The sequence below is a fragment of the Crocuta crocuta genome, unplaced genomic scaffold (genome assembly GCF_008692635.1).
Source record: "Crocuta crocuta isolate KB4526 unplaced genomic scaffold, BGI_CrCroc_1.0 scaffold333, whole genome shotgun sequence".
In the NCBI taxonomy this organism is placed as follows: domain Eukaryota; kingdom Metazoa; phylum Chordata; class Mammalia; order Carnivora; family Hyaenidae; genus Crocuta; species Crocuta crocuta.
This window is the reverse complement of record NW_027532856.1, coordinates 1,233,116-1,257,268: the sequence shown is the minus strand read 5'-3', so window position 1 is coordinate 1,257,268 and position 24,153 is coordinate 1,233,116. Positions and strand designations below refer to the sequence as shown.

The window sequence follows — 24,153 nt, the reverse complement described above, 5'->3', positions numbered from 1 at the left end:
CTCAGTGGAGCATTTGCCTCTTAATCTTGGGGTTATAAGTTAGAGCCCCATGGTGGGTGTAGAGATTACTTAAAAAAATAATATAGAATCTTTAAATCACGAGCCTATAGGCAGCAGACTTTGTAAAAAGAGAAAGGCAGAATGCGAACCCATGCAGTCTGACTTCAGATGTCTCCCAGGGCGGCCCACTGTCTGTCCTTGGGCCTCCCCTTCTCCAGGAGCAAACTGTGAGAACACCACTCCTGTTACTTGTGGACCAGGCTCATTTCTGTGTGGCTGGTGGGGGGTTGGCCCTGGTTCCCTTTGGTCCTTTCTCAGCACTACTAGGTTTCTGACAGTGCAGCCCAGGGTAGGATCTGTGATCTTGGTTCTCTGTACAGTGGGTGCTCTCTTGCCTGTGCACTCACTGATCCACAAGGATGAGTCTCCAGGGGCCACAGAGAGGACTCATAGGTCCAGCAGTTAGGGAACCCTCAAGTCCCTTATGGGGAGAGCAGGGCCTCTCCTGTCATCTCTGTCTGGTCCCAGGCAGGGTATCTCCACATGATACCAACTTTCAGGCCACAACCTACCTTTGGAGAAGACTGCTGTGCCCAATGGTCAGAGGGTCATGATACTACCAAGCCGGGGTGCCTGGGTAGCTCAGTCAGTTAAGCGTCTGACTTCAGCTCAGGTCATGATCTCATGGTTCGTGGGTTCAAGCCCCGCGTCGGACTCTGTGCTGACAGCCAGCTCAGAGCCTAGAGCCTGTCTTTGGATTCTGTGTCTCCCTCTCTCTCTGACCCTCCCCTGCTCATGCGGTCTCTTATCTCTCTCTCTCTCTCTCAAAAATAAATAAAACATTTAGGGGTGCCTGGGTGACTCAGTCAGTTAAGTGTCCGACTTTGGCTCAGGTCATGATCTCACAGTCCGTGAGTTTGAGCCCCGTGTCAGACTCTGCTGACAGCTCAGAGCCTGGTGCCTGCTTCAGATTCTTTGTCTCCCTCACTCTCTGCTCCTCCTCCGCTCCCTCTCTGTCTCTCAAAATAAAACACATAAACAAAAAAATAAATAAATAAATCATTTAAAACAAATTAAAAAAATTTTTTAAATGTTTTATTTATTTCTGAGAGAGAGAGAGAGAGAGACAGTGTGAGCAGGGGAGGGTCAGAGAGAGGGAGACACAGAATCTGAAACAGGCTCCAGGCTCTGAGTTGGCTGTCAGCACAGAACCCGACATGGGGCTCGAACCCACGAACCGTGAGATCATGACCTGAGCCAAAGTCGGACACTTAACTGACTGAGCCACCCAGGCACCCATAAAACAAAATTTTTTTAAATGACACTACCAAGCCAATACTCCTGTCCAGACCCCTGGTGTTGTCCACTTGTCCTGGGCTTGTCCCCATGTGCTGTCCCTCTGGCCAAGCCTGATGGTGCCCATACTGGCCATGATCCCCTCCCTGCCTGAGCAGCCCCAATCTAGAGGTAGAGGTCACTTTCCACTGCACTGCCATCTCCCGTAGGGGTTTCGCCAGCCTATCCTACATATCTTCTCCTGTTGTTCTGGTGGGTGAGAAGGTGATGGGGGAGGGAGGTAGTAAGCCCGGTCAGCAAAGGCAGAAGGGAGATGGGAGGCCACTAGTGAGATGAGACGTGCCCAGCTCACATGAGTCAGTACTCCATCCGAGAGGAGGGAATAGAAAGTAGGAAGTCGGAATTACTACATTTGGTACAATTTGCCATATAGTGATGTCTGACCTTGGAGAGGTTACTTTACCTTTCTAGTTTTCTCAAGCACAAAATGGGAAAATCCCTCTACACATAGGACTGATGAAAAACCCAAATGAACTAAGAGGTCGGAGCATGATTTTAAAATCTGAATACACTAGATGAACATGTGGTGGCGTCACTTCTCTATTCTGATCACTGCAGTGATAACTGACCCAGGCACCTCGCCCTGTCCTCCGGGGCACTGTGCTAGATTTTATAATACAGCACTGCTCACTTGATCACTGTTCTCTATGCTCTGTCTGCCCTGACTCCCTGTCCAGACTCAGCTGCACAGAGGACAGTGACTCCTTAGAGATTGCACAGTGGGGCCTAAAGTCCTAGATCCTCAGAGATCAGAGAAGGGGCCTATGAAAGGGGTTGTCCATCTGTCTTTTCTTCTCACCTGAAAGATATTGTTCTGAGTGGGGATGTCAATGCCCAAATGAAGCATGGCCTCTCTGGTCACCTGGAAACAATCCTCTGAAAAGGAATCCAGATCATAGCTCAGTGTCAACACCCACGGTCAACAGGGGCTTCAATGGGTAAAGAAGGCAGGCCCTATGCAGAATGTGAGTGGGTACTGACGGGCCAGCCCAGGATGCTAGGCAAGGCTCCCCCTACCTTCCAAGGTCCTCTCTGGGTTAGGCAGCCAAGAGAAGGATGCTCCCTCAGGGAGGTGCCACTGGAGCCTCTCGTCCACGCTGGCTCCTTTACAGATCTGTGGGGACAGGTGGGTGGGTGGCTGAGGTTGGGTATGAGGAACGTCAGGCCTGCATAAGCCTGGGGTTGCAATGAGGAGAAATGCTTCGACATCATGAGGCTGAGAGGTCCTGCACAGAGCCCAGGGCAGGCCCGGGGCAAAATCTGCAACAAATGTTCTGAATATCTCCAACCTGATGCAAAAAAGCCTGCTGAAACCTGTGGTCTGATGAGGAAAGCACTGCTGTCTGGGGAGCCCCAGTCCCCATCTGAGAGCAGGTAGATATACTATCCATGCTCTGAGGGACCCAAAGTCTGGTGGGAGACACATCAGACACAGTTCTAGGGAAGCCCTCATTCTGTTAGAAATAGTTGCCATTCTAGGAGTCTTCAGTTTGATGAGGGTGACACAGTCCCAGTCTCAAGGACCTTTTGGTCTGATGGAGAAAGCAAATGCATCTCCATGTCAAAACCATCCTTGGGAGTGGGAGTCCAGCGTGAGCTTTCAGGAATAAGGGGCAGGATCACCGAAAGCCAGGTGATGAGGCAGGCCTGGAGCACAGTGGGGGTGGAGGGGAGGGTGTGGAGACTCAGATCCACTCTACATCTGGGCAACTGTAGGCCCAGCCTGACACAAACCTGGTAGAAGATGTGGAAGTTCCTCTCACTGGCGGCCTGGCAGGCCACTCGAGTTTTCTCTAGGAGGTACGTCTGGACTGCAGCTCCAGTCATCTGCTGGGCACTGGGCACAAGCAGGCCAGAGCCCATTAGTAGTCTGTTCATTCCATAGCCATTTATTAGGTATTACCTTGTCCCAGAATGCAACCTAGCTACTCCCCCCAAAGCTCTTCCACTTAAAGTGGGTCCTGACTACAACCACTCAACAAATCCTTAGCTGGTCTGGAATTTCCCCTGAGAGACAGGACCAAGCCCTCTATATGTCATTTTGTCCCATCCCAAACCAAGAACAGAAGCCCCAGTTTCATGTGTGGGGGTGTAGTCCCAGAAAAGTGGTAGTTTAACTCAAAGCCCCCAAGCAAGGATAAAGCCAGGAGGAACTCACAGGCCATGACAATCACACTGCATCTGGGTCCCTAAAGCTGGAGTAGCTAGAATTCTCCAGGTTCAAAGATCACCTTCAGGCTCATTTATCCCACAAACATTACATGCCAGGAGGAGCCGGGTTCTGCCCACAGGAATAGCCCAGGCTGGAGACTACCCCAGCCACTTTCAAATTCCCCACCCCAGTCTTCCCATCAGCCAGAGTGGCAGCAGCCATTACCTGTTCAGCTGTAGCTGGATGAACTTCCCAAAGCGACTGCTGTTGTTATTCCTCAGTGTGCACGCATTCCCTACAGATCATACCTATGTTTATATCACTCTCCATGTTTACAGAGTCCTCAAGGGCCAAGGTGAGGTCTGTCTCTATCTGCAAGTCACCTAAAGGTCCCTTTGTGGGTTTCCAGATCACAGGGGACTGGACTAGGGAATGGGCACTTTGGCTTCAGCAAGTACGTTTCAGGAGAGTTAGAACTTCCTGGCAATGAACTGGAATGAGCAAGTCTAGGTGGTCGGGGACTGTCTTCTTTGAAGGGAAAGGACCAAAATCAACAAGCTGTCAGTATGAGTTAGACAACATCTAGGTACAACAAACCTAATCTCCATCCTGCATCTGGGCAGCTGTGGGCCCAGCCTGACACATCTAGGCTTGAGTCCCAACATGGACAATAACTGACGAACATTTTTAGAAAAGTCCCCTTCTTCTCTGAAACATCAGGAAACTGTATATAAGAACAGGATTTGAACCAGGAGAGCCACAAAGTCCTCTCCAGCATACTGTTACATCTACCTAGGCTAGAGGAGGAGATGACTCTAGTGGAAGGAGGCCAAGTGTACCTGGGAGGAGGTTGAGGGTCCAAGGCAGTGAGTGATATCCTCTCAAAGAACTACCCCTCCTCCCTGGGAAGTGGTGAATCCCACAAGAAGTGGAACTGAGGTACTATGCAGAGGACACCAAGCTCACCAAAAGCTTCCATGACAGGGTTGGAATTCAAGATGCGCTGTTCAATCCTCTCTGCAAGTTTGTGGCTCTCCAAAGATGTGGGTGAGGCAGCCACCACAGCGTAGAACTTCATCAGGCAGCGGGATGTCCATGTCTGTAGCAGAAACAACCCTGTGGGAGATGAGTCCATATTCCCTCCCACCAGACCTCAGGGTATGGTGCCAGCTAGAGCCCTCTTCTCCACCAGGCATGTTGCTGACCAAATGGAGGAATACTGAATTTAACCATGTCCCTGGGCAAGCCACTTCACCCATCTGTGAAATGGGAGGGGGGGTGGTTTGCTCACGTCTGCTGCTTCTAGTTCCAGAGGACACCTTTAAGAAATAAAGGAAGGGGCACCTGGATGGCTCAATCAGTTAAATGTCTGACTTTGGCTCAGGTCATGATCTCACAGCTCATGAGTTTGAGTCCTGCATTAGGCTCTGTGCTCACAGCTCAGAGCTTGGAGCCTGCTTTGGATTCTTTGTCTCCCTCTCTCTCTCTGCCCCTCTCCCACTTGCGCTCTTATGCGTGCTCCCTCTCTCTCAAAAATAAACAAACATTAAAAAAAAGGTATTAAAAAGAGAGAAAGAACTGTTAGAATTAACCTTTTTTTTTTTTTAACACAATTGCAAAATTCAAAAGAATTGTAAGGCAGAGAATAGCTCCCAGAAGGTGGAACAAAATATTAAGAGATGGAAGAATAAGTGAAAAAAATGAGACTATTAAACAATTAACCAAACTTCCTACTAATAGAAAAGTTCCAGAAAGAGAAAACAGAAGGGAGGAAATTATTATTAGCATAATACAAATTTCCCCAAACAAAAGAACATGAGTTTTCAGGTTAAAAAGACCTGCACAAAATAGCCAGTATGGCAAATGGAAAACAAAAATCAGGGGCACCTGGGTGGCTCAGTTGGTTAAGTGTCTGACTTTGGCTCAGCTCATGTCATGATATCATGGTTTGTTGGGCTCTGTGCTGACAGCTAGCTCAGAGCCTGGAGCCTGCTTCGAATTCTGTGTCTCCCTCTTTCTCTGACCCTCCCCTGCTCATGCTGTCTGTCTGTCTGTCTCTCTCAGAAATAAATAAAACATTAAAAAAAAATTAAAAAACAAAAAACCATACCAAGACACAGCACTGTGAGTTTTTAATACCTATGGACAAAAATGAAGACTCTAAAAACTTTTGGAAAAGAAACCAAATCACCATTATGGACTGGGACTGTCTATCACAACACTCAACAAATATAGAAGAAAAACCTTATAAATTTGGAAAGAAAATGATTTCCCACCTGGAATTACATAATCTAGCCAACACATCAAAATTGAGGCAAAATAAACATTTTCAGATGTGCAACAACTCAAAAATTTGCCCTTCATGTCCTGTTTTCAGGAAGCTACTATAGAATGTGCTCCATGAAAACAAGGCTCTTAAGAAGTTGAAGCTATGGGGCTTCAGCAAGGGAGGGGATTGTCACAGGACAGAGGGCAACTGGGGGATCCCCAGAGCGAGGCAGAGAAACTCCCAGGTAATAATTGTGCGGCAACAGCCCTTGGCAGTCCAGCCCTCCCCCCAGTCCAGGTGGGAGCAGGAGATTTGGGAGCTCCAGGAAGAATACCACCAAGACAAAAAAACCCAACAAAACCGAATATACTTGCTATTAGGTCAGCCCAGCTTTGGTGACAAGTTTAGTAATAATAATAGGTATTCAGAACTAAACAAGTGGAAAAAAATGGTAACTATTAAGCAGAGGGAAAGTAAAAATTATACAAGAAAGGACAGTGTATTATACGGATCTGCCTTGAACAATACATACATGGCTGTAAATCTGCATGTTAATTAAAAATCATGAGAGGCACCTGGGTGGCTCAGTCGGTTGAGTGTCCGACTTTGGCTCAGGTCATGATCTCACCATAACTGGGTTTGAGCCCCAAGTCAGGGGCTGTGCTGACAGCTCAGAGCCTGAAGCCTGCTTCAGATTCTATCTCCATCTCTCTCTGCCCTTCCCCTGCTCATGCTCTCTCTCTCTCAAATATAAACATTAAAAAAAAATCATGACATAATTACATATGTATGTGGGGGTGGAGAAATAGGGCTAAGTCTTTATCATAGTAGGAAATGAACAGATAAGGTCTAAAACTGGAAAATTAACAATGTAAGCATATTGTTTAAAAATACAGGTGCAAACACCCAAATAAACTGCTAGAAAATGTGAAAGTAGTTGGTTCTGGAGAGAGGGAATATAGTCTTGAGAGATATGGGGTGGGATTGCTATTTTTCTTTGTAAGCTTTGCAGTACTGCTTGATTTTTGAACTATGTAATTATGCTACTACTTATTAAAATTAAGGGAGGGACACCTGGGTGGCTCAGTCGGTTAAGTGCCCGACTTCAGCTCAGGCCATGATCTCATGGTTCCTGGGCTCGAGACCCATGTCGGGCTCTGTGCTGACAGCTAGCTCAGAGCCTGGAGCCTATTTCAGATTCTGTGTCTCCCTCTCTCTCTGACCCTCCCTTGCTCACTCTCTCTCAGAAATAAATAAAACATTAAAAAAAAATGAAAAAAAACATATAGACCCAGCACATGACCATAGTGGCTGCTCAGTAAAGGGTTACAGAGCTTTGGTTGCATGGGTTTCAGGCCAGGTCCAGCCTCAGCGCCCCAGAGTTGCTCTGGAGGACAATAGCTTCCTCTAGGAGCTGGGTATGAGCTATTGTACTGGCTACCTTAATAGAGCTCTTAAAGATCCTCTCCACACCCAAGTGCAAGCTGCCACCCCTGCAGCTTACTGTCTTCACCTGTTTCCCTGCCTTTCTTTCCCAGTGGCCTAAACCACCCCCACAGCTATATTTTGCATTTTTTCATCGCTTTTCCTCCCCCTGCCACTCTTCAATGGCTAGCCCACGGCCTAGAAGCTGGCAGGTACTCAGTACTCAGCAATTCCCTGAGTATTGAGTATAGGCAGGGGCATTTTATGTTCTAAAGAATTCCTTGTGGGGATGCCCGGGTGACTCAGTTGGTTAAGCATCCAACCTGATTTCAGCTCAGGTCACGACCTCACCGTTCATGGGATAGAGCCGTGTGTCGGGCTCTGTACTGACAGCATGGAGTCTGCTTGGGATTCTCTTTCCCTCTCTCTCTCTGCCCCACCCCTGTTCACGACTTCTCTCTCTCTCAAAAATAAATAAATAAACTTAAAAAAAAAAAAGAATCTCTTATGAGGATAAAAGCATTGTGGGAAGGGTGGGGTGGCTAGGTGAGGCTTGGCAAGAAAGTGGCAAGGCCTGGCCCAGTGGCCTACTCTGACCAGCTGTGCAACTCCTTTACCATCCCTGTGCAACATTCTATCTCATTTGTGGTTGCGCCACCTAGGGGGCCACACAGTCATATCAAATGCTTGTGTCCTTCCCCACAGCTGGCCTGATGCACTGCCCTTGCCATCATGGGGGACCCAGAGGTGCAGGTGGGCTCCTCCAATAAACCCTTTCCCACAAGTCACCGCAGCTACATAGAGGAGTGCTGCCATGTGCCAAGCATGCCACCAAGTGCCTATGTGCACTGGTCCATTTAACTGTCACTGGAGTCCCATGAGTTAGGTGTTGGTCCTCCTGTCCTTGTCATTTTACAAGTAAAAGAACTGAGGTCTGCAGAAGCTGAATACCTTTCTGATGTGCTCTTAACCACTATTCTGGAATCCCAATAGCTGACCTCTGTTTCCAATGGTGTCAGAGCTGAGACTCTATTTTGTTTTTAACCTTTTTTAAGTTTTACTTATTTATTTTTGAGAGAGAGAGAAGCAAAGAGAGAGGGTACAGAGGATCCAAAGCAGGTTCTGTGCAGACAGCAGAAAGCCTGATGCGGGCTCCAACTCACAAACCATGAGATCATGACCTAAGCCAAAGGCAGACACTTAACTGACTGAGCCAGCCAGGTGCTCTAGAGCTGAGACCTTTTTTTTTTTTTTTTTAATTTTTAAATGTTTATTTATTTTTGAGAGAGACAGACAGAGTGCGAGCAGGTGAGGGGCAGAGAGAGAAGGGAGGAGACACAATCTGAAGCAGGCTCCAGGTTCTAAGCTCTCAGCACAAAGCCTGACACAGGGCCTGAATCCACGAATCATGAGATCATAACCTGAGCCAAAATCAGATGCTTCACCAACTGAGCCAGCCAGGAACCCTAAGAGCTGAGACCTTTGATAAGAAAATGAAGACTGAGAAAAAAAGTATCTTACCCAGGGTTATATGGAGGAGCCTGGACTAGAACCCTGTCTCTTGACTTCCTGCCCAGTGCTTGCCTACCACTGCACAGTGACTTTCTGTTTGAGCCAGACTATGGGAAGGACTAGGCAGCAAATGACTCCACAAGGAATGACCTCCTTCTTTTCCACCCACCCCACCAGGCACGAAGTTGAGAGGGCGGGAAAGAGGCCCTCCTACCTTTCCAGCACCACTCTCTCCACTGACAATGATGGACTGGTTAACTGGCTTGATCAGGCTCTGGACATTCCTGTAGGTCTGTTCACCCACAGCGAAGATGTGAGGCCTCAGTTTCTAGAACATCAAGGGGTGAAAGGTCACATGAGGGAACAAGTGTCTCCAAGGAGTGGCTGATCCAATGACAGCTGAAATGGGGAGGCTGCCAACAGCAGTACCAGGAGGCTTCCTCTAGAAAAATTTCCTGGATGGAACATTGTTAGACCCAACTATGAGACCCCTATGCTGGCTATAATCACCCATCTTCTCTCAGACTGGAAGCAGTGTTGGCCTTGACCAGTCTGACCTTAACACTCTGTCCTCCCATCTTATCTTACCTTAATAGTCTTATTTTGCTTTTTATTTTATGCTACTGTACTTTGCAGCATGCAAAGAATCTTCCTACAAGTTACTGCCTAAAAAAATCTGTGCATTAGGGGCACCTGGGTGGCTCAGGTAGGTAAGCATCTGACCTCAACTCAGGTCATGATAAGTTTGTGGGCTTGAGCCCCGCATCATGCTCTGTGCTGATAGCTTAGAGTCTGGAGCCTGCTTCAGATTCTGTGTCTCCCTCTTTCTCTGCCTCTCCCCTGCTCACACTCTTGTCTCTCTCAAAAATAAATAAACATTTACAAATTTTTTAAAAATCTGTGCATTAGTTGGATAGCTAATCCTATTGTATAAATGAGAAATCTGAGGTTTGGAAGGGTTAAATAACCTTTCCAAGGCCTCTCAGCAAGTAAATACAACCATGTGATTTAAATTCCAAAGCCACTGTTCTTAACCTCAATGTACTGGACATTAAACCAGGCACTGGGGAAATAGGAAACCATGATATGGCTATTGCCTTTGAAGAAGGAGTCAATCAGTGAGATATGGGCTCTCAGGGCAGACTTCCCAAGGATTCCACTTGGATACTTAACTATGCATGAGCTTCTGGAGGGCGAGGCCATCTGTATGCCTAGCCAGCCCAAAACTGCCCGCCAAGCAATTACCACCTACCCATAGCTTCCTGAAGGAAAAGGCACCATTCTGGAGGGTGTCAGAGCCATCCCTCTCTGCACCTGCCCCTGCTCCAGCCACCTCTTGCCTGAACTGTTAAAAGCTTCCAACTGGTCTCCCTATATCTTGTTTTACCTTCCTGAACCTGACTCCTCCAGCTCCAGTCAGTCCCTGGGGACGAAGCACTGTGGATTCATTCCGCCTGCCATGGTGCTTCAGACCCTTCTTATCTCATCTCCCATCTCATTTACTGCCTCTCTCCTTGGCAGCAGCCCTCCTGCCAGCAAGTTTGCTCTTGCCTTTCTCTGAACACATCATGCACTTAAACACCAACCAGCCTATTCCCTGTCTGCACCACCTCCATCCCATCGGCATTTTATTACTCTCATTTTTCTCAGCGAAGAGGAACACATGCCAAGTTTTCTAAGGCAGTCCTAATCACATGTAATTTTATACTTTTCCAAAAAAGCGGCTTATTAAATACACAAATATACCTTTGTAAATTCTTTCCTATTAATAAAGTCATACATAAGACAAAAAATTCTATTATCCTATACCCTTATTTTAGGTTCCAAACTCAGTTAAACAAACATTTATCTCCCACTTTGCGCCTATTGTCATGTGTCCAAAATTCTTCAATCGCCTGGTGGCAGGGCCATGGCACCAGCAGACTCTGTGAACTACTGCATGGCCGGTGAATAGGTGGATAACACTGGGAAGCTGTAAGGAGGCCCAGGGGGATACGGCAGAGCCCTGAGGCCCAGGAAGTGGCTGAGGCTTACCTGGGGCTGAGGAGCAGCATGGTACTCCCTCATCAGTGCTGGTGAGTAGAGCTGAGGGACGGGCTTGAAGGGGTTCAGAGCCACCAGGGTGCAGCCAGCACTGGTGTAGAACATGTCCACTGCATACCGAGCCTGCAAACACCTCAGGACTGAGGCAGAGGCACCTTTAGCAAACTCTGGCTCAAAAATAGACATAACTGCCCACGCAGACAAACACTGACCTAACAGCACTACCTTTGCAATTAGCCAAGTGCCTTTAGATCCCAGCAGCTCCCTGATGAATAGGTACAAGATCTAATTAAGATGAGACCCAAATCTGGAGCAAAGTCTGCCCTGGGGAGCCTGGGTGCAGCTGCCAGGCAGAGGTCTGGAGCAGCCCATTTGGCTCCAGGTCAGGAGTCCTGTCTGCCTTGTTATGGCCCAGGGAAGCTGTGCTGAATCCCCACGTCACACCTCCACCCTCTTGGAGACGGCACTTTTTTTTTGTAAGATTTTATTTTTAAGTAATCTCTATGCTCAACATGGGAGTTGACATCAAGAGTCACATGCTCCACTGACTTAGCCAGCCAGGCACCACTTAGAGATGGCACTCTTGAGGACAGGGAGGCCCATACCTGTCTTCAGTGTCACAGGATTCACTTTGGTGAGGTCATCCAGCTCGTGCAACAGGGCCTCCCCACCCAGGAACTCCTGCAGGTCTTCTCTGAGGGATTCCCCTCCTTGGGCATCAGAGCCTGAACTGTGGCCATTAATCTGAGAGGGCATGAGAAGAGGGCCATCAAAGTTGGGACTGAGACCAGCTGGCAGCAATGTACGGGTGCGGGTCTGTGTAGCAGCAAGAAAACAGGCTTCTAGTTCTACTACCTCAGACACTAATATCATAGGCTGGTTGGGTTCAAGTTTCAGTTCTGCCACTTACTAAGCCTATGAGTCTGGGTAAGTTACTTAACTTCACTGAGCCACAGCTTCTTCATTTGTAAATAAAAGAAAATAAGACCACTTTACTCACAGGGCTACTGGTCAGAAAAATAAGAAGAGATAGGGGCACCACTGGGTGGCTCAGTCGGTTGAGCATCCAACTCTTAATTTTGGCTCAGGTCATGATCGTGTCGTGTGTTGGGCTCTGCTCTGACAGCATGGAGCCTGCTTGGGATTCTCTCTCCCTCTGCCCCTTTCCCCAGCTTGCATACTCTCTCTAAAAATAATAATAATTTAAAAACAGAAAAGATACACAAAGCACTTGGTGCCTGGCACATTGTGTGTACTCAGTAAATGAATAAATGCAATCCCCTCTCCTTTGGATGAGCTCCAGCTTTCAGGCTGGCCAGCTACCAGCCTTATTGGCCTGGCAGGGGTAGGGCCCAAGGTTGTAGGCTGCTATAGGGACACACACAAAAAGAATCATGTTTTGGGCCTTTTTTGAAAGAGACCAGTTAGCTTGTGATGAAAAATCAGCTGTGAGATAGCCCCATACCTTCATCACCTGGCTCTCAGGGCTTAAATTTAGCCTGGCTATTTAATTAGTTTCATCTGCCCTGGGTCTTTTTGAGAGGGAGCCTGGCTTGGAAGTTGGATGAGGTTAAGAATAGGCACCAAGAGGGGTGCCTGGGTGGCTCCGTCGGTTAAGCGTCCGGCTTCAGCTCAGGTCATGATCTCACAGTTTGTGGGTTCGAGCCCCACATCGGGCTCTGTGCTGACAACTAGCTCACAGCATGGAGCCTGCTTCAGATTCTGTGTCTCCCTCTCTCTCTCTGACCCTCCCCTGCTCACGCTGTCTCTCTCTCAGAAATAAACATTAAAAAAAAAAAAAAAAAAGAATAGGCACCAAGAGGAAAAGGCCCTTTCTCCTTTTCCCTTGCCCATCCTTTACGCCAACACTTTCCACATGTTTTCTCTTTCCATTTTCATCTCATGGTCCCACTTCTCCTCTCATCTCTCTGAAAACTGCAGAAAAGATGGGGTGAAGAGTATAAGAGAGTAGTACCTGGCTGATATTTGCTTTAGGAGAAAGGAGTACATGATATGACATGTGTAGGTTTCCAAGGAGATTAGTGAACAATAAAAGCTCAAACGCCTCTAGCCAAGGTGTCAAGTGCCATTCGAGAGGCCCAACAAGTTTCTTTCCAAAAATGTTGCCTGTTCTCTGAATTTCAGCCCACTATAATCCACAAGGTAGGCTCTTGGCCTCCAGGATAAATGCTGAAGTCAGAGCATGGCTGGATCCATGCAAATCCCTCTGTTCTAGAGGGGTAAAAATCACAAACTGAGCCCTCATTTGTGATCAGCTCTGATCCAACCAGAGATGTAGCTAAGTATTAACGGTCAAGAACCTGAACCTGAAAGCTAGAGTGCCTAGATTTGAATTCTGATTCTACCACTTCCTAGTTATACAATGCTATGTAGGTTTCTTAATCTCTCTGTCCCTCAATTTTCCTCATCTGTAAAACGGGAATGGTGGCAGCACCTAATGAGCTAGCTACATCAAGTATTTAGAGAAGGCACCTGGCATATGCCCCAAAAGTTAGCTATTATTCTTTTAAAAACAGCTCTTCTTTAATTAGGTAATAATATATCAAAGCCTAAAAACTACACATGCCTCTTAAGCCTGCAGTTCTACTTTTAGAAAATGATCCTATGTAAAGGCCATGAGAATATTCAGAATATATGCAGCTATTTATAACTATAAAGAAAATGAAAACAACCCAAATGATAGACATTTTATAGTATATCCTTACAATGAAATAAAATAGGTTACAAAAAAGTATGATAGCTTCAAATGTTTTAAAAATATATATTTAGAGGGGCGCCTGGGTGGCTCAGTGGGTTGAGCGTCCGACTTTGGCTCAGGTCATGATTTCATGGTTTGTGGGTTCGAGCCCCGCGTCAGGCTCTGTGCTGCTGGCTAGCTCAGAGCCTGGAGCCTGTTTCGGATTCTGTGTCTCCCTCTCTCTCTGACCCTCCCCTGCTCATGCTGTCTCTCCCTCTCTCTCTCAGAAATAAATAAAACATAAAAAAATTTTTTTAAAAATATATATTTAGATGGGGTGCCTGGGTGGCTCAGTTGGTTAAGCGTCTGACTTCGGCTCAGGTCATGATCTCATAGTTCATGGGTTCGAGCCCCACATGGGGCTCTGTGTTGACAGCTCAGAGCCTGGAGCCTGCTTCGGATTCTGGGTCTCCCTCTCTCTCTGCCCCTTTCCCACTCATGCTCTGTTTCTCTCTCTCTCTCTCAAAAATAAATAAGCAAAAAAATAAATAACTAAATAAAAATATACATGTAGGGAAAAAATATAGGATATTTTCTAAGACGTTATCTCTGGGTAGTAAAACTATGGGTAATTTTAAGGTTTATTTATTTTGAGACCGAGAGAGCAAGAGCATGTGCATGCATGAGTTGTGGAGGGGCACAGAGAGAATCTCAAGCAGGCTCTGCACTGTCAGCATAAAGCCCAATGCAGGGCTTGAACTCATAAACTCGAAGATCATGACATGAGCTGAAATCAAAAGTCGGACACTTAACCCACTGAGCCACCCAGGCACCCATATTAAATTTTAACGTCCTGTTTGCTTATATTTTCTATACTGCTTACAGTGAATATGACCTTGAATAAGTCACTTAACCTCTCTGAGCCTTAAATCTAAACTGGGTATACAATAGTACTGTACATATAACATCGTAACTTGTTCGAGGACTAAACAAAATTATACATGTAAGATGTTTAGCATAGTACCTACTATATAGCAAGGGCTCAACACATAGAAGCTGCTAGTATGGTTATGATGAACATTACTGCTTTTAAAAAAATGTTTATTTATTTATTTTGCGAGAGAGAGTACGCTCGAGAACTGGGGAGGGGCAGAGAGGGAAAGAGAATCCCATGCAGGCTCCGTGCTGTCAGTGCAAAGCCCAGCCTGGGGCTGGATCCTATAAACCGTGAGCTCATGAGCTGAGCCAAAATCAAGAGTCGGATGCTTTATCAACTGAGCTACCCAGGTGCCCCATTGCTGCTTTTTTAATAAGAACAAAAAAGGTTAAAAACAAACAGAAAAAACCCAGAGCAGACAATTGTCCTGCCTGTTTCTCTGCAGTCTCAAGCCCATTTCATGATACAAAAGTCTGGAAGATGATCAAGCAGTAGTGTCTACTAGGGCTCCCTTGAGGCTGCCTGGCTTCACACTTGGTCATCCTGCTTAAGTGTCAGGCACTTACCTCCCTAGGACTCCACTAGACTGTGAGCTCCTGGAGAGCAGGTATCACCTTAAACATCTGCTACAACCCAGTGCCTGGCAACATTCTGTAAAAATGCAGCAAATATCTACTGGCATTCTCTTTGAACAGGGAGGTGCATAGGAAGGATGATATGGATAGGAAATGGGTTATTTTGGAATCCTGCAAGGCTGAGGCCATAGTAGCTGTTTTTAAGGAGGCAGAGGCCTGGAGTAAGGGCATGGTTTCATGTCACAGTAGCAACCCCTCACTCATGATTCATTCGACAGAATCCTTCTATATTTCTACATAGGCATCTGCACCTATATATTTTTGCACAAGCTGACTTCTTTGCCTGGACTACTTATTTCCTTTCTCCTCCTGTCTAATTCCTAATTATTCTTTAAGGTTCACCTTCAAAAAATACCTCCTCTTGGAAACCTCAGGCTTCCACTGTACCTCAACAGTTCAGGCTGGCAGGAACATTTCTCAGGATTCCCTTGCTGTGTTCAAGCTTATGAAATCATCAAAGTGCCCTCAGGATTCCCCTACTGATCCCATCTTACCATTCCCAGGAAAAAGAGCTAAAGACTATAATAGGAGAGATTCAAATTAGGTATCAGGAAAAGCTTCTCAATGACAAATGAAAAGCCCTGGAGTGACTATGTGAAAAGAGAAAAGAAAGACCTTTAAGGGATCTTTCCCTTCCAGGTCAAGGCAAGTGGAAACTTCACTCAGCCAAAAGACAGATGGGAAGGTGCTTTAGGTGCTTCAGGGCCTCTGTTACCTAAAGGTGGAGTTTTACCTGCTGGAGCATACTGCTTCAAGGTGGTCAGCCAGGGTTCTGGGTCGCAGGCACAAGGAGTGCTATCAACCTGGTCATGGGGCCACAGGCTGGAGCATGGGTCCAGCTAAGGGCTCAGTTCTGGAGGAATCTGAGAAGAGTCACGCCCAGAGCCTATAACATGGGAGAGAAGACAAGGGCCACGCACAGGTTAAGGGCTTCTCCAGAATGACTCACTCTTGCTCCTCCCACCAAGCATGAGGAACCACAATGAGAAAAAGGGCAAGCCTGGGCAAAGAGGAAAAGTCTGCCCTATCCCCTGCCAATTAGGGAACAGAGAAAACTTTTATGAGAACCTTCAGAGGCTCCCAGGGCTCCTTCAGGGCCAGTTTTACTATAGGGGTTTGAGGTAGGGCTACATATGTTCTGAGTCAGTGTGCCATGGAAGATGAAGATGCTGGGAGACAGAGAAGTCTCGTGTCCTATCATCTCCGTATCCTATATTAGTGCAGTCAGTAATTGATAGAGCAGGGAGGCTGGAGTCAATTCCTGATGCTCTAGGGAAGCAAAATCATAGCTCAGTGATTCACAGGAAAGCCACATCAGCTTCCTGACCCACCTTGATCCCTCATCTTGAAAATCTACCTTACAAGGTAACCTTCAGGTGGGTTGTGAAGGTCCATGTTATGGAGTACAAATCTGAAAATTCACTCAGAGGGGGAATATTGGTAGTACTACTACTAAAGACAGATAATCCATTTGGGGGCACTAATCAGGTGGAACAGTCCAGCGTCAACATTAAGACAGCAAGGATTTCAAAGGAACATCTGTCTCAGAGACAGGGGTGTTGTGAAGCTGTACCCAGGCCAATCTCTGAAAAATTGTAAGTGACCCTCAGACTCAAAATTTCCCAGATCTCACACCTCCCTAGCAAGGAGGGATGAGGATGAGGGGTGTCTGTAATGAATTAACCCAGGCAGAGAGTTTTTTGAGGCTCTGAATACATGTAGCATTTAAAAGGACTCAGGCATAGGGACTTCATGGAAACTGGTAAAAGGATAGAGAAGGGCATCAGAAATGTGTTGGGCACATTCACCTTGGACATGAACCATATGCTGTCCACAGGACAGCTATGAAGAGGACAACCTAAGGGGTCAAGGAGAATAAAGCTCCCTCAACTCCAAGCTCATTTTAAGAGGATCAAAGGGGGAGCATAATAGATTGTGGAGTTAGAAACCAAAGACCACAACTCCTGAAAGGCAGATCACACGAGGTCTCTAAACCTTATTCCGTTTACTCGTTTGCAAAAAAGAATACGAGTATCTACACCTCAAAATGCTGAGTTAAGGATCAAACGGGCTAGTACCTCAAAATGCTGAGTTAAGGATCAAACGGGCTAGTACCTCAAAATGCTGAGTTAAGGATCAAACAGGCTAGTACCTCAGAAAAAGCTTTGCAAAAGTTGGTTATTACAATGCAGCTTCCTTTCCTAGCCAGCGTCAGATGAGAGCGGTTTTCTCCAGTTCTCCCAGCTCTTGCTCTCCCCACTTTCGCGGTTACCAGCCAAGAATTTCTGGAACGGGTGTGACCACTGTGGGCAGAAGGGTGATGGTAATGAACAGATGAAACAGCAAGGCAAGAAGCAACCTGATCACTAGCTCCTCCTCCCCAGCCTCAGGTTCGTCCTGGGCTTAGAGGACAGTGGAAGGGCAGACGAGAAGACCTGGGTAAGGGTCCTGGGAACCTAAGGGGGACCGCCACCAGTTCCCCGGCGGGAACCTAAGGGGGACCGCCACCAGTTTCCCAGCGGGAACCAGGGCTTCCTCTCTGGACCAGGTTCCCGCCGGGACTAGGGCTCGGATGCCGCTCCGGAAGCACCTGGCACGGGGAGAGTACGTCCTTCCCAGGAAGGTGGATGTGACCCCAACCAAGGGCGCGGCTGCCCTGACGCTTCCCGGGACCAGCCGCCCCTTCTCCGTCCCTAGGAAGGCGAGAGGGGCAGGAGCCGGGACTCAGCCTACCAGCTGAGACCTTTCCCCGACTTCGGGCCGCCTCCTGCCAAAAATGTGGAGAGGTGGAGGGTGACCATGAAAGGTTCTTGTTCTTGACAGGGGCCAGGGGCTGGGCTGTCCCGTCTTGAGATACGAGACGGTCCAAAAGGAAATGGGAAAAGGAAGAGGAAGACGCCCCCTGTTCCTCAGCCCTCCAGGGACAAACCTGCACCTTCAGGGTAGTAACGCGCTTCGGATCTGGGCTAGGGGTGACACTCACCGGTCCCACGGCTTGAGCCGCCACGCTGACGCGAAAGCTGGCGGGCCGGGAGAGCCTGGGGAGAGGAGGGAAGAGGAGAGGGCGGGAGCGAGCGGGGGTGGAGAGGAAGCCTGGACCGCCAGAGCTCACCGGCCGGCTGCCGCTCTGGCACAGCGGCCCGAGCGGGCTGGCTCCTCCCCCGACGCGGGGCGCGCACCGGCAGCGCGGGGCGCACGTGGTCCGCTGGGGATGCTGGGGTCTGAGATAGGGCTTCAGAAGGGACAAACTGTTTTGAGAATCTGGGAAAAGATGGGGATGAGCCGCAGGCCTCCCGTGTTCTGGCGGGAGAAGCGCGGGAGGCAGGGCCTCCGGGGCCTCACAGGGCCGTGGAGTCCTTCAGTAGAGGACGCCGTGGTTTAACACTGAGCCGGGCCCTCGGACCCCACCACTCCGCCAGAGCCCCGTCAAAGAGCTCGAGAGGCTGCGGTGAGGCGCGTGACGCGCCAGCTCCGCTCGGAGCTCCTCTGATCGACCGGGGCGCGACAAGCCCACCACAAAAAAGAACAGGCATGGAGAGACCTCCAGGGGAGGGGACTGCTCCTGTCCTGGGCGGGGCGCGCGCGCAGAATCCGCCCGCTGGGAAGCGCAGGCGCCCCACGTCGGCCGGAAGCCGGGCTCGGGAGGCGGAAGCAGGTTGCTCCCAGGTGGCGGTGCGGCTGCGGTGGTAGCGGGGCAGCGGGGCTCATAGAGGGCTCGCTGCCAAGGCGCCGGGACACGGAAGGCACGTGAAGTGTAAGGGCCACCACAGCCGTGGCGCGTGTCAGTCGGGGAAAGGACTCCTTTATTTTTAAAGGCCAGTCGATTTGGGTCAGTTTTTTTTTTTTAAATTTGAGAGAACGAGAGAAAGTGGGGCCATTCACAAGGTTTGATCCTACCACCCTGAGATTTGACCTGCCTGGAAATCAAGTCATAGCTCAACTGACTGAGCCACCCAGGTGCGCGCCCCCACCCTTATAACGGTTTGTTATCGTGAGGTGGTGTTGTTGACTCAGACCATCAGGCATGTATGCATTTGTGTTCAACATGGTTCTGATTTACTTAACAAACTTCTTCCTGTGTGTCACTTTTCAGACACTGATACATGACAGGTGTTTTACATCCCTTTGAAACCACTAACACTAGTGTGTGCTATACACCCATGCCTCCCTGCTCCCGCCCCTTTTCCCATTATTAGCATCCATTCTACTTATCTACACCTTTTTTCAAGGTTTTTTTTTTTTACAGTCTTGAGGTCTGTTATTTATTTTTTTTTACATTTATCATGCCATGAATTCATAAGGAATGGGCTCCAGCAGCTCAGGCTCCTTTCCATTGGTTCTCACGAAGTGTGCTTCTCTGGGTGGGGCAGGCTGGCGCTTCAGCTGAACCCAAGTACCCTTCTCCTTGGCTTCCTTCTTTTTCTGATCATTTTCTTTCACACGCTTCAGGAAGCTGTCTCGGCTCTTTGAGTGCTTAATATGCTCAATACGTACATTAATTCTCTTAGCAAGAATCTTTCCCTTGCTTGTTTACGACGATGCCAACAGCATGCTGGGTAACATTGTAGACTTACATTTTGCCGTGGTAACATTTGTGGGGCATCCCTTTTTGAACAGTGCCCATTCCCTTGATGTCCACAATATCACCTTTCTTGTAGATTCGCATGTATGTTGCCAAAGGAACAACTCCATGTTTCCTAAAAGGCCTAGAGAACATGTAGCGAGTACCCCTCCTCTTTCCCTTTGTGTTGGTCATTTTGGCGAATTACTGGAATATGGCGGTTCCGCGGTTCTTTTTTTTTTTAAGTTTATTTATTTTTGAGACAGACAGAATATGAGTGGGGGAGGGGCAGAGAGAGAGGGAGACTCAGAATCTGAAACAGGCTCCAGGCTCTGAGCTATCAGCACAGATCCCCATGCGGGGCTCGAACACACGAACCGCGAAATCATGACCTGAGCCGAAGTCGGACGCTTAACCAACTGAGCCACCCAGGCGCCCCTCTACCTATCTACACCTTAACCTGAAAAATGGTTAAAACTGGCTGTAGGGGCGCCTGGGTGGGTCTTTCGGTTGGACAGTCAATATCCTTTCACGTCATGAGCTCACAGCTTGAGAGTTCCAGCCCTACATTGGGTTTTAAGCTGTCAGCGTGGAGCCTGCTTCGGATCCTGTCTCCCTCTCTCTCTCTGCCCCTCCCCCTGCTGGAGCTCACTCTCCCTCAAAAAAAAAAAAAGTATGTAAATGAGGTAGGGAGCCTCTTGGGGCTCTAGAGGTCTCTGGAGAACTAGTATTTTGACCTGGAGACAATGGGTTCAGAGAGTCTCTTCACACAAACCCAAGTACTCCAATGTGTACTTCTCTCCCTGTCCCTTTTGGCTTTGACTTGAAGTCATTAGTTAGGTGTATTCAGTTTGCATTACAAAATCTTAATGGCTTATCCCATGCTTTGTAATAGGAATTCCTATCTGCCTGATATCATTTTTAGGGTTTATATCCCAAATTACCTTCTGAGTCTGTCTTATACTGAGAATAGCTAAAAGTTTTGAACTAATTTCATACTAGTAGTACGACATTCTTATCCTGATGTTAGTGTTAGGTTTCATCCCACAATCCTTGGAAGGGGAATCACAAATTCTAGTTTTGCTCTGACTTGAAATCGTTAGGGCCTAAAGTTCTGCTCTGAAACCTAAAAATAAGAGAAAACTCAAGTAAGGTTCCACAAGAACTTTGCTTTTCCAATGCATCCCTTTGCTCGTTTTCACAGGAAGAAAGAAAGAATGTCTCAGAAGCAGATGAAGGAAGCTTTTGTCAGTAACCACAATGGAACCAGCGTGCTGGAAGTCACCCAGGGCTTGTGCTTGCCTGCACTCTGTATTGTGTGCAGAGGTTTCCTGATCATTCTCTCACAGCACTTGTGTTCTTCTCATACCTGGAGAACCAGATTCTGCATTGACTTTGTTTTCCTGATAGTTCCCCTCGTGGCCACTTTGACCATTTTGTCTTCATTTGTCCTCCTTGAGCACCTTGCTGTAATTATCTGTGGGGCAGGGCTGTTCTATCAAATATACTGCAGGAGAACTTGTGCCAGAATGCCTGTCCGGAAAATGCTTGAAAAATTCTTGAAGATCAGTCTAGAATCTGAATACATTCCAGCCATCTCTTGTTTCCGTGTAATTAACAGTGCATTTACTGCTATTGCCATTTTGGCTGTGGACTTTCCACTTTTCCCCAGAAGATTTGCCAAAACTGAGCTCTATGGGACAGGAGCAATGGATTTTGGAGTAGGAGGTTTTATTTTTGGGACTGCAATGGTTTGTCCAGAAGTTAGGAAAAAATACACAGAAGAGCCCAGATTTTATTATCTTACAAAGTCATTGTACTCTGTTTGGCCATTAGTCTTACTAGGAATAGGACGATTAGTCATTATAAAAGCCATAGGCTATCAGGAACATGTGACTGAGTATGGAATTCATTGGAACTTTTTCTTTACCTTAATAGTTGTGAAACTGATAACATCATTGCTTTTGATTATTTTTCCTCTAAATAAATCCTGGATCGTGGCAATCAGCATTATTGTATTATACCAGCTAGCCCTTGACTTTACCCCATTGAAAAGTGTAATTTTGTATGGCACTGATGGTAGTGGCACAAGGGTTGGTTTATTAAATGCCAACAGAGAAGGAATAATTTCTACCTTGGGGTATGTGGCAATTCATATGGCTGGTGTGCAAACAGGGTCATATATGCTTAAAAAAAGATCACATGTCAAAGACTGGATAAAAGGGGCATACTGTATTCTGCTGGCAGCTATTAGCCTCTTCATATCTCTCTACATAGTTCAGGTAAATGTAGAAGTAGTATCTCGGAGAATGGCCAATTTAGCCTTTTGTATTTGGATAGTTGCTTCTAGCCTGATCCTTCTTAGTAGTTTATTACTGGGTGATATAATTTTGAGTTTTGCCAAATTTCTAATTAAAGAAGCTGTAGTGCCATGTTCTTGGAAACTGATCCATTCGTCTGTCACAAATAAAAAGCATTTAGAATCTCTAGCCTCTGAAGCTAAAAGAAAGGAACCCAGTCTTTGTTTAATCACAGCTATGAATAGAAACCAGTTAATTTTTTTCTTGCTGTCAAATATAACAACTGGTCTGGTCAACCTGTTGATAGATACATTACACAGCAGTACTTTGTGGGCCTTATTTGTGCTCAATGTCTATATGTTTACCAACTGTTTAATTATATATGTGCTACACTTGCAAGATAAGACGATAAAGTTTTGGTGACCAGTATGGGAAGTACCTGTGTTACAGCAATATTTTAAAGAGGAAGAATATTAAATGTAAAGAAAATGGGCTTTTGGCAACCCAGTATTAACCATATTTGTTTCAATCCTCTATAATAGTAATGATGCTTAATGTTTTAATGTGTCTCAACACTATGTAAAACCAATAGAGGAAAAGTCTTGTGACTTGTTAGAGTATTTATTAAATTTCAGTATTTTAAAGAAACTGCCGTCGTGACACTGAAAGATTGGAGGGTGGGGAGGGGGAATTTAACTTTATCATACCATTCTGTATTTTTTTATTATATGACTTTTATAATAACAGTTACATGAAAATACCTGTGAATTTATTGTATGACTTTTGTAATAAAATTTACATGAAAACATCTCAGTGTGAATTGTGGAACTGTCAACACTTCTTTACTTGGTCAATTTTAATCTTTTAAAAAAGCCTAAGTATATGAAATCAAGCATTTATAATCAAATACTTAAATACTGTAAGATAACAGTTGAATGCTCCAAAGAATGAATTGTATGATGTAGTTTACAAGCCTAGTAACTATGAGACAATAGTTTTACTTTGGGACTGATTATTATTTTTTTTAGCCAACTCTATGCTAGGGATGATAAGCAGGTTTCCTGATATCTTGGAGCTTGCAATCTAGTGGGGAAACAGACACTGAACAACTATTATAAACTGTGTTAAGTCATGAAGTATGGGTTGCCAAGAGTGTCAAATCAAGAACTGACCTAATAGAGTCAAAGTTTTCCCCACAGATGGTATTTCTTTTAAAAGATTTCATTTTTATGTAGTCTCTACACCCAATATGGGGCTCTAACTTACAACCCCGAGATCAAGAGTTACAGGCTTTACAAACTGAGCCAGTTAGGTGCTCCCAGATGGTATTTTTTTTGAGCTAGAGCTAATGGGTGGTCTGAGGAATTCAAGTGTTTGTGGTTAAGGGAAGGGGTAAACAGCAGAGAACAGTCTACGTAGAATGTATCTTTCAGCAAAGGTCCTGAGTTGGGAGGATACCTAGTATATCTTGGAACTCAAGGCTGGAGCTCAGAAAATAGGAGGGGGTGGGTAATAAGCTAGAGAGGCAGGCAGGGGTCTTATCTACCATGTTAAAGGGAAGGAGAACCAATGAGAAAGTCATGTACTAGGCTGATTTAATACAACTAGGCTATATTAAAGTTTAATTTCCTCCTGAGAATTTGAGTCATTTAAAAATTCTAAGCAGATATTTGAACTGACTGTTCAAAACCCAAGATTTAAAAAATATAAAATTCTTAGTTTCTGATTATAATGTTCCCTGTATATTGTTTAAAGTGGGGGAAAAAGGGCGCCTGGGTGGCTCAGTTGGTTGAGCGTCCAACTTTGGATCAGGTCATGATCTCACAGTTCATGGGTTTGAGCCCCATGTCGGGCTATGTGCTGACAGCTCAGAGCCTTGAGCCTGCCTCAGGTTCTGTGTCTTCCTCTCACTCTGCCCCTCCCTTGCTTGCACTCTAAATGTTAACAATTTTTTTTTTCTTTTAAGTGGGGTAAAAAAGATAAACTAAAATCTGCCTTTCTATTGTGTTCTATTTTCAAGTAGAAATCTAATCACTGTATAAATAGGCAAGGGTCAGAATGCTAATGTTCAAGTTAATTTTATATTGGTAAGCAACCTAGATTATTTTTGTAGTGTAGGTGGAGCCTCCTCTAACATTAAATTTTCGATTTTCCGTTTTGATCAGTTGCCTCTAAATTAGTTAAAAATTTATTTATTTTTTAAAATGTTTTATTTATTTATTTATTTTTTTAATGTTTTTTATTTATTTCTAGGAGAGAGAGAGA

The 24,153-nt window shown here is 46.3% G+C and overlaps 2 protein-coding genes and 1 pseudogene across 6 annotated transcripts in view; 1 reads left to right on the top strand and 2 right to left on the bottom strand.

Annotated features, from left to right (window-relative positions):
- The window catches only part of MYO19 (myosin XIX), a 33,491-nt gene extending 14,921 nt beyond the window's left edge, over positions 1-18,570 (bottom strand). Inside the window, exons 1-11 of one of the 3 annotated variants that reach the window (XM_077745605.1) lie at positions 18,011-18,570; positions 17,180-17,330; positions 15,761-15,913; positions 11,363-11,501; positions 10,749-10,897; positions 8,929-9,042; positions 4,475-4,607; positions 3,734-3,803; positions 3,091-3,193; positions 2,374-2,470; positions 2,156-2,232 (exon numbers count right to left, since the gene is read on the bottom strand). In XM_077745605.1, the coding sequence (XP_077601731.1) occupies positions 2,156-2,232; positions 2,374-2,470; positions 3,091-3,193; positions 3,734-3,803; positions 4,475-4,607; positions 8,929-9,042; positions 10,749-10,897; positions 11,363-11,501; positions 15,761-15,772 (894 nt within the window). In that variant the 5' untranslated portion in view covers positions 15,773-15,913; positions 17,180-17,330; positions 18,011-18,570. Of the gene's footprint in view, positions 1-2,155; positions 2,233-2,373; positions 2,471-3,090; positions 3,194-3,733; positions 3,804-4,474; positions 4,608-8,928; positions 9,043-10,748; positions 10,898-11,362; positions 11,514-15,760; positions 15,914-17,179; positions 17,331-18,010 lie in introns of those variants that run through there. The other 2 variants (XM_077745607.1, XM_077745606.1) reach the window with 2 other exon arrangements.
- A 107-nt stretch (positions 18,571-18,677) lies between these two features.
- On the top strand, positions 18,678-22,708 carry PIGW (phosphatidylinositol glycan anchor biosynthesis class W). Of its 3 annotated transcripts, none has more exons than XM_077745609.1 (2): positions 18,678-18,856; positions 20,793-22,708. In XM_077745609.1, the coding sequence occupies exon 2, from the start codon at positions 20,806-20,808 to the stop codon at positions 22,309-22,311; it is 1,506 nt and encodes a 501-aa protein (XP_077601735.1). In that variant the 5' UTR covers positions 18,678-18,856; positions 20,793-20,805; the 3' UTR covers positions 22,312-22,708. The 3 variants fall into 3 exon arrangements, with proteins under 3 accessions (XP_077601735.1, XP_077601734.1, XP_077601736.1); XM_077745608.1 differs by having other exon boundaries at positions 18,678-18,984; XM_077745610.1 differs by having other exon boundaries at positions 18,689-18,781.
- LOC144216281 (large ribosomal subunit protein eL21 pseudogene) lies at positions 19,294-19,805 on the bottom strand (annotated as a pseudogene).
- Positions 22,709-24,153: the final 1,445 nt, after the last annotated feature.